At 38.0% G+C, this 10,096-nt stretch overlaps 1 protein-coding gene across 1 annotated transcript; it reads left to right on the top strand.

The window, feature by feature from the left end:
- The first annotated feature begins 596 nt into the window (after window positions 1-596).
- LOC145671475 (uncharacterized) lies at window positions 597-9,661 on the top strand. Its single transcript, XM_081740669.1, has 2 exons — window positions 597-1,953; window positions 9,558-9,661. Exons 1-2 carry the CDS (start codon window positions 597-599, stop codon window positions 9,659-9,661), a joined length of 1,461 nt encoding a protein of 486 aa, XP_081596795.1.
- The last annotated feature ends 435 nt before the right edge of the window (window positions 9,662-10,096 follow it).

The following is a 10,096-nucleotide window of genomic DNA, read 5'->3' as shown; positions in this document are numbered from 1 at the left end:
AACTTTTATGGTGCGCATTCTCACCTCTTCCCAAGATACAATAGATACTTTACTCACTACTGGCGCATACATCTATAAACGTCGCCACAGGGTTGAACCTTCACGCTCTCCAGCTCCTCTTCCAGTGAGATGCGAAAACTGTCAAATCTACAATGATCACAACACTATAAATTGCAAAAATCAGCCAGTCTGTGGACATTGCACAGGACCACATCCTACGCGCCTCTGCACCAACCTTCAACAGCCACCCGAATGCCCCACATGCCACGAACAACATCCGGCCTATAGTTATAAGTGCAAGAATAAACCACAACCTGATCAACAACATCCTGATTTAGTCGTACCGCTCCGGATGCCAGACTCTCCACCTAAAACCGATCTCCAAACCACTGATCCAGTTACCATCCAGCAGCTTCTTCAATTTCTCACGCTCACCCTACAAAATATTCATCCTTTTAAACGCAATCATCTACTGCAACAACTTACCAAAGCTGCTAAATCAGTCTTCAATGTCAATTTCTACGCCACCTATACCAACAATTACGTTCATTTTCACACATCCCGTCAAGAAACAGCTGTTTAACCTACCCGTCATAATGGATTTAGTCTTTCTTTTCATGAATATTCGCTCCTTACCTACCAATAAAACCCTTTTCGAAGCACTGTTACTCGAAGAACACGTATCTGTATTCTTGCTGAATGAGACCTTTCTCACCAAGTCTACCATATGTCATATTCCTCGCTACACACTCACACGTCATGACAATACAGCTCCTGCATTACGGGCCAATGGGGGAGTAGCAATTGGCTTTCGCAATCACATACCATCTCGCCATCACCTTTGTCCTGTTCCACATCTCCCTGAGCATATCATCATTACATTGTACTTCAAGTCAATCATCATCACTTTCGCTACTATCTATGTTCGACCCGGTCACCCCATCCCACTTGAATTTTTCAGTCATATTTCTACTACCTATAAACATTTCATCATTCTCGCCGATATAAACTTTCATAGTCGCACTCCGAATGAACGCACACGCTTTACAGACCATATCACCACTCACACTACCGGCATAATACATACTCTTCCATCTGCTACTAGACCTGTGTCCAATACCACTCCCGACATCGCCATCACCTCAAATACACTCGCTGCTAATAGTACATTTACAGTCCTTGATCTTCTTGGTAGTGACCACGCCCCGGTCAAACTTTCATATCATTTTGGCACCGCTCATTCACATACTGCACTTCCACCACTTCGAACGCCTCGCTTTGATAAAGCAAACTGGAATCAATATCGCACATATCTTACCCATGCTGTCGCAGATCTTCACCCTCCTACATCATCCGACGAGCTCTATGCCCACGTTTCTACTATCACTTCTGAAATCACCCGTGCATCTGAATTGTTCATCCCAACTTCAAGTTCAACTCCATACCAACCAAAATTACCTCCGCACTACCTTGCTCAGATCAAACGCTCTCGTCAAGCATATCGTGACTACGTCCGGACACGAAATCCCGAAGCACTCCGTCTTCACAATCAGCTCCAACGTTCTGTAAAAAACTATATTGAAGCGTACAAAAAGCGCCAGTGGATTAAAACTTGTAATACTCTTGCCGACACGGCACATCCTTCACGTTTCTGGAAACGATTCAATGCGCTTTGTGGTAAATATACTAAAACCTCTTATCCACTCATCATCAACAACAGTCACGCTGCTACTGATCAGGACAAGGCCAACGCTTTTGCCGACTACCTCCAAGACATCTTTACCCCTCAACCCTCCGATCATATTTTTTCTCACCCAGTAGATAAAGTCAACACAGCAGCTCCTCTCTTCCAACCTAGTGCCAATCATATACTGCCGCCGAATGAACTCACTTCTCCTATCACTGTTGTCGACATAACTTCTGTTGTTCAGACTAAACGAAACTCTGCTCCAGGTTTTGATTCAATTACCTATCGCCATATCAAGGAAAGCCCACCTTCACTCCTCCTTCTATTAGCCTCGATATTCACTTTCATCCTTCGCACAGGTTTTTTTCCCGCTGAATGGAAGATGTCTAAAACGCTCATGTTCCCGAAACCGAATAAACCACCCAGCGCTGTATCTTCCTATCGCCCTATCCAACTAACTTCAACTTTTAGGAAAATACTTGAACGCATTCTCGTCAATAGGCTTCATCCTTATCTCAGTGCACGCAATCTCATTCCATCTTACCAAGCCGGTTTCCGACCGTCATACTCTATAAACGACCAGCTCCACCGGCTAAGCACCCTTATTACAAATCATTATAACTCTGTGCGCCCATCCTGTCTTGTGCTTTTTGACTTAGAGAAAGCATTTGACAAAGTATGGCATCTCGCTCTCATCTTCAAACTCATCAAACTTAAATTACCAACATCATACATCCGTTTTATCTATCACTTTTTGGCCTGCCGCATTACCTATGTTCATATTAACAATAATTTGTCTCATCCAATATTTCTCCATTCTGGCGTCCCTCAAGGATCAGCTTTATCCCCCTTACTCTACTTGTTGTTTGTTTCAGACTTCCCGATTCTGCCCGCAGACGTCCATACATTTCAGTATGCCGATGATACCGCTTTCCTCGCTCTCGGTCGTACCATCAGACACATTAACCTAATATTACAAGAATCAATTGATCGTTTCTCTGAGTGGTGTCGAAAATGGAAGCTCACTATCAATGCTTCAAAAACACAGGCCATCGTATTTCTACCACCACGCAAACGCTCCAGAATTCACAGAAATCCATCACTTCTCTCTCTCTCCATTCAAAATTCGCCAATTCGTCTAAGCAAAACTGTAACTTATCTCGGCATTATATTTGATCAACACCTTACTTGGACTCCTCATCTGAACCACGTTAAGGCTAAAGTCTATAACCGTCTCAATCTTCTAAAACGTCTGTCTGGCACGACATGGGGACTTACATCACACATCGTTCTCAACACTTACAAGGTTTTTCTTCGTCCCGTACTTACGTATGGGTTCACTGCCTGGATCTCAGCTCCACCTTCTTACTACTACAAACTGGCAACCTTCGAACGACATGCATTTCGTATCGCTCATCGTATTTCCCTCCCTAGTCCGACTCGATACTTGTATTCTCTCATAACCTTCCCCACATTGCTTTATCACATTGAATCTCTCCGCCGAAAATTCATCACTATTCGCTTCCGGCAAGAGCAACCATTACTTTTTGAAACCATGCATTACCTCGCCCTTTCATCTGTTCGGCCACGATATTACCATCTCCCTCTAAATTTACTATTCACACTCTATTGCTATACCTTACCGCCTAATCATCCAGACTTCGCACTTGTGCAAGATCACCGCCTTCATGTCCATCTACCGCATATCTACCCGTCATATCACGCACAGTAATTCCTCTGTCATCTAACAGGGCCTCCTCTGTCTCCATTGGCCTAGCGTCGCCCCTAGGCAGAAGATAACCCGCATTTGTTTTATTAACAGGACCTATGTGTTGTGGCGTGCATCGCACCTCATTTCATACCTCATATTCATTTATACATATTTGCATTATTTGCCCAATAATGTTGTGTATCGTTGTAATCATCATTATTGTATTTATAACTATATTTTGTTAATTACCTCACCTATAAAATGATTATAGTCGCAAAGACTATAATGACCCAGTATATAAAGTAATAAATAAAGTAACATCTCTTAGCCCAGCGATTATAACCTTAAATTCCTTCATTTCCATTCCATCCCTTTCCTTAAAGAGGGTGTAGCCCTCTACAGGGTAGCTAGCCCAAGGGCTAGCAAAAAAAAAAAAAGAAATTTATAATAAAACCCTCTATTAACCAACTCTATGTTCTGTAACATCCCCAACTTCCTTCACTCCCTCATCCCGAATAAAGGGCGTAACCCTTTGGGCGGGTGCTAGCCTCGGCTAGCAACAACAACAACAAAAAAGAAACTTAGAAATATCATATTACTAACAGAAATATAAGAAGACATCAAATTTAAAACTAGTGAGATATTTGTCCATGGCGATTTTTGTAAAGCATACCTATGCGCAGGCCCCTTATCCAGGGGGTCTAGGAGGCCGTTCCCCCTAAATTTTTGCGGGCCCCCATAAAATTTTCAGGGTAGACTTGCAAATGAACTATAATATGGTGATGAATTATAATAGGGTTGGATCGGGCCCCCCTAACTTCAGCTGGGTCCCCCTACATTTTTGGGCTGGCTACCGGCCTGTCTATGCATGGACGAACTCTTGACACACACTCTCATGTCTAGTGTTTCTTTCCAGAGAAAACTGAACAGCTTTAAAAACAAACTTTCTAGCTTTAAATTTGGAAAATAAGTGTGAAGTCAGGTCGATTAGCGATCATTTTTTTATTTCCTTCTAAAGATAATTTCTTTGCGGAAGATCTTAAAATACATTAAAAATCTCACGACACATCTGACATGTATTCACGACACCATTTGTGTCGCGACACAGTGGTTGAGAAACGCTGGTCTGGAATATACATAGTTGTTCATGAACCAAAGAAGAAGCTTCCTATTGATTTTTTAAACACAACTGAATTTCAATTAATTGAGGTTCACAAGACCTCTGCGGGATATGGGAGATGGGATGTATATACTTATAGGCAGTAGCGTACTCAGAATTTCTACAAAAAGCAGTTACGGTAAGGTCCCAAGTTGATTTCGTTTCAAGTGTTTGTATACATAACTTAATATAGTAAATGTTTTATTTCGGCATTAAATATTGCTTAAGATGGGGAGTTAAACCCAAATCATCATTGAGTACACCAAGTTGTATATTATTACATTATTATTATTATCAAATTTCACTGTTAGATATCAAATTTCACTGTTAGGTTTCTTGTCTTGTAGATAGGTATAACTTACGCGTGTTTTCGTGATAATCCAAACTTTCAATATAAGAGTATCCTAGATCTTTATAAATAACTATACAGATGATCCTCAATCTTCCAAATAAGTGCAGATAATGATCACTAAAGTTCGTAATTGACTTTATAAGGAAATGTTGGCCCTAATTGATATGCCACATGACTACGTTTCTATTTCAAAAAATATCACAGATTTCAAAATGGCGGATTTCAATATGGCGACGGAGTTTCTTGATCTACTCTGCTCATTTTTCTTTTGCCAATATGTGAAACTACCACCGTTTACGTTGTCTATCTTTCACTATTTTCACGATTCAACAGTTTATTTGATGTATTTCAATAACATAGCATAACCCTTCTCCCACCAACTTTGACCCCCTTCCCCTCCGTTTCTTATGGCGCTCAGCCGCTATAATTTTGCACATACACATATTTTCACATCCTCTATCAGTTGTATTATGTCTCATCCCGCAACTCGATTCATCCGTTTGACCCTTTACTTATAAGACTAGCATATAAATAGCCATGACATCGCCAATTACCTTAATATCCATCTCAAAAATCAGTGATAACCCATTCGGAGAAAGCTGATGAGTGAGAGGTTCTCAGCACCTTAGTTATATGCAACCCACCTTACGTTGTTGATTATCTGGTTGCCGCATATTTTAGGACAAGATGTTATCATCGGCCGTTACAGGAATTAAATTATTTTTTAAATATTAATTATTATTAAAATTTTTCAAATATTTGATACGTAAGAACTTTCCTTGGGAATAGCTTGTTTAATTAATGAAAGCCTCATCGCAATACGACTAACAGTTCCCTATATAATCACGTACACATCTACAAATACACGTACATACAGATCAAACTGAGAAACTCCTATTTTTTTTAAAGTCGTTTAAGAAATGAGGAATCATCACCATTGTGATTACAATATAACGAAATATCGCAAAGGCCATTTTTTGTGAGGATGCGAACCTAATGTTTACACACCCATTGGTGGAACAGCTGCGCCAAGGCTTTAAAACCTCAATAGCCCAGCCCGAATTAAGCTAGGAAGAAAATTTTGGCATCAATGTGTTTCCGAAGCTTAAAGCTTTCCGCCGACAAGCATGCGGGGGATTTTATGCATGTGGGGATACCACGATGGAGGGGAAGGTAAAGTTTGTGTTGTTTTTTATTATCTGCATCAAGCTTTTTGGGGGACCATTTCTCCTTTGGGGATACACTCATAAAAATTTTGTATATGAAACAATGAAGTAGTCCACTACGTGGTAATACCCTATATGTGTACTTGTTGCTTATATGGAGGGAGGAGGGGGGGCATAGTTGGCGATTTTTTTGAGTGAGGCTTTATTTAAAAAAAAAAAAAACGTAAATTACATTTATTTTCAGGACGGTTACATTGGCGTAAATTGGGCAGGAATTGCACAAATGTTATCTCGTTGGAATCTGTGTTCCATAAGCTTTGCAACAATGTATTAATCATGACTGTAATAATTAGGGGCGTCACCAGAGCCCCAAATGTGTGAGTCCATGATTTCCTTGAAATCTCTGGCAGGGGTAGAAAGAATTTAAGCTGTTTACAGTTGAAATTTGAAAAAGAAAATCTCCTTATTTACGATCCAATACGGTACTTAATAGATAATTACATAGAAATTATAGTACTATCCTTTGGAGTAGGTGACTTAAGCTTCGAATTCCTAGATAATATTATTGAATTCAGACTTGAAAATACAATGGGTGTTTAAAAAAAAATGGGTTTTCTAACACAGATAACATGAATATCCCTACTCAGAGGTGTACAGTACTAACTCTGGAAGCATACACTGTGGACTGCAGGACACAAACTACATTTTAAATTTATATTGAGAATTAATTTTAGGAGACTGATGGACGAAACTTGAAAAGTAAATGAGTCCCCAGTATCACCGGCAACATTATTGATAATTTCTTTATGCGATACATATTTCAAATGAATCTTGTAATGTTGTGAGCAGTGTGTTTCAGTTAGAAATATAAACTACAATAAAATGTAAAGCAGCTTCAAGATGTAGCGGGTAGTCAGTTCAGCAAAAGCATACTGAATTCCATTATGTAGAAAGAAATCTCAATTGAAGTATCATTACATAATGTCTTTTACTTCTGCAGTACAGTTGGGTTTATTTCTAATTGAAAACTTTTAATATATGCCATTAATACGTATTGAAACCGGAAATTTCAGTGCATTTCTACCACTTATGGCTTTAGTATAGAACTAAGGATAAAGATAGAATCTATACTTGGGATGCTTAGTCATTCAAGGTAACCGCTTCTCGGTATCTGTTATCATTATTAGCCTACGAAATTAACGTTAAAACCAGAATATATTGATTTACGCCATCCGAGATTGAGTAGAGGATTCAGAAAGGAAATGGAACATATTTTTGAGACTCCGGATCCATGCTAGAAAACTGTTTCTCCTTACGTCTTACCATTTTTGCTTTGATGTCAGTCGATTAGACGAACGTACGAGCTTAACCGTCTGCAAGACTTCTCATAACAGTTTGGAAATTTAGTAAGCATAAAAGAATGGCAGAGAATGTGCATATCTAGTATAGAAGTGTAAAGAGCGGAAGTAGAACAAGTGTGTAATTTCCATTACTGTTACTTACTTTGAGAAAAGATCTCTTAGAGATCTAAAATGTTGAGAAATTGCTTGATTGGGAGGCTTCAACTTCGAGATTAATAAAGTAATTGTCCTATTCATTATAAGTCTAATGTCAATATTGAAAGAAAGAAAGAAAGAAAGAAAGAAAGAAAAAAATGGTTTCGAATAGGGATAGCCATTTTCGGAAAAAGAGTTTTCCGGTTTCCGGAAATCACATTTTCCGTTTCCCGTTTTTCCGGAAAATTTTCCCTCTTCCGATTTTCCGGAAAATTTTCCGTCCTCCGTTTTTCCGGAAAATTTTCCGTCTTCCGTTTTTCCGGAAAATTTTCCGTCTTCAGTTTTTCCGGAAAATTTTCCGTCTTCCGTTTTCAATTTTCCGGTTTCCGGAAGAAATATTTTCCGTTTTCCGTTTTCCGTTTTTCCGGAAAATGTGGCCATCCCTAGTTTCGAAAGGTTCTATTTATGCTTTCGGTTGTTTCAATGATGGTGTCGGTCCTCATCGCTGAAGTGACCATGTTACAGCTTATTGAGATTGGGAAGCTATTGATAACGATTTCCCCACTGATTTTTTACAAATAAGTAGCGATTGCACTTTCCTTCCTTATAAGGAAAATTAACTCGCTGAGAAGTAACACGAAATTACTTTTCTATAGAAAATTTCTTCTTGTTAACCCTGGCTACTGTCTATTTTTTAAATAAAGCAAGACTAAAACATACACTCTGGTTTGCAATCAGGGGTCGCCTGAAGAAAATTTTCTAGAGAGGGGCCTATCTCCATGGTTGTTATATTACGTCTGGTATCTAATATAAGTGGTTTGCTATATTACGTATACATTTTCGTGAGCCAGGTAGGGCCCCGGGCCCTCCCATGCCCTGGCCCCCATGCTTACAATTGAATAAAATCTTCTTCTTTTATATCTCCTATCCAAGTAATGTAACTTATTTTACAATCAATATTAACGTCCTAATGAACGGGAAATGAAAGCAAGCATAGGAACGTTGAAAGAAAATTTTTAGGAGAAAGGAAAACGCATGAAAGAATTTCACAACAGATTCTTTAAATGCTTTCGCTGGCATATTGTGCTGTACGTCATTGTACGTGCTGTACGTAGACAAGAAAAATAGTGGAGGCGATCGGAATGTGAAAATGAAGAAAAAGGGAAAAGATTAGTTGTGAGGAACGAAAAACGAATGAAGAAGAAGTGTGCGCAATAGTAGAAAACAGAAAGAAACGTATTATATATACTTTTCCCATATATATATATATATATATATATATATATATATATATATATATATATATATATATATATATATATATATATATATATATATATATATATATATATATATAAGGGGGAAAGAGATAGGCTACCCTTTGAATACCGTTTGAGAAGAAAATTGTATTTATGAGGAAACCGGTGCTAGAAAAACGAAGAAGAGAGAAGATAAACCATAACTGATAAACTATACTAAAATAGATAATTACAGTAGAACGTCAAGACAGGACAAAGTTTATTCTCAATCATGGTGCATAAAATTTCTCAATTTAAGGTAAGTGGTTTACGAGTGGTGACCATTATTATTATTATTATTATTATTATTATTATTATTATTATTATTATTATTATTATTATTATTATTATTATTATTATTATTATTATTATTATATACTATCGGTTGCCTTTATTACCTAACATTAATATTACATTAATAATACCTAACATTATTACCTAACGTAAATGAAGGAATCCAACGTATCAAAATATTTACAAAAACAACAGATAGAACAAAATAATAATAATAATAATAATAATAATAATAATAATAATAATAATAATAATAATAATAATAATAATAATAATAATAATAATAATAATAATAATGTATTGAGATTAAATCAGTCATGGTCAAATATTTTATCACCCGGCCCGCGAATAAGAATGTACAATTTGTTTCTATTTATAACTTCATGCGTAACAGGAAGACGCACCTCCACTATAGCCGATGCTAAGCCCATGTTGAGAAAGGAAGAATGGCTTCCGCTAGTCCTGTTCCTGCGTAAAAATGGCAGGGACCACAGATGATAGGGGAGAACAGAATCTTCCTTTCCTTATCCCTTTTATCTTCTTTAAAGCCTAGTAGTAAAATTTAAGGGGAAATATACACTACTTACAAGCGCCATTAGATCTGGAAGTAAACGTGGTACCTCAGCACAGTAGTTATAACATACTGCGAGGTAGATGGGAACTGTTGAACTTACTGAGAGAGAATCCTCTCTCCCAATTGAGGTGCACTTTTCAGTGATTCAATCAGTTTCTAACATGCACTGAGTACGGTAATATATGGAGTATTTTAACGTTCATTCGGGTTAGAGAGAATTGGGATCCTGTTACCCTTAGAGGGGATGTGTTTTGATTTCGGTGCAGGATGTCGCAAAGATTTGAACCCTGTCACCTCTACCGGGAGAAAAGTGGCTTTGGTCTGTCTCCAAAATGGTGACTTGCACGTTAACTTGGATC

The sequence above is a fragment of the Thermobia domestica genome, chromosome 15, assembly GCF_964235325.1.
Source record: "Thermobia domestica chromosome 15, izTheDome1.hap1.1, whole genome shotgun sequence".
In the NCBI taxonomy this organism is placed as follows: Eukaryota; Metazoa; Arthropoda; class Insecta; order Zygentoma; family Lepismatidae; genus Thermobia; species Thermobia domestica.
Note: the sequence above shows the minus strand (reverse complement) of the source record. Positions and strands in the feature narration are given on the sequence as shown.

Excerpts from the sequence above, each read along its gene's own strand:
- LOC145671475 (XM_081740669.1), top strand. The coding sequence starts at position 597 with ATGGATTTAGTCTTTCTTTTCATGAATATTCGCTCCTTACCTACCAAT. Across the intron at positions 1,954-9,557 it reads TAAACGAAACTCTGCTCCAG|GAAGACGCACCTCCACTATA; the intron begins GTTTTGATTCAA and ends CATGCGTAACAG.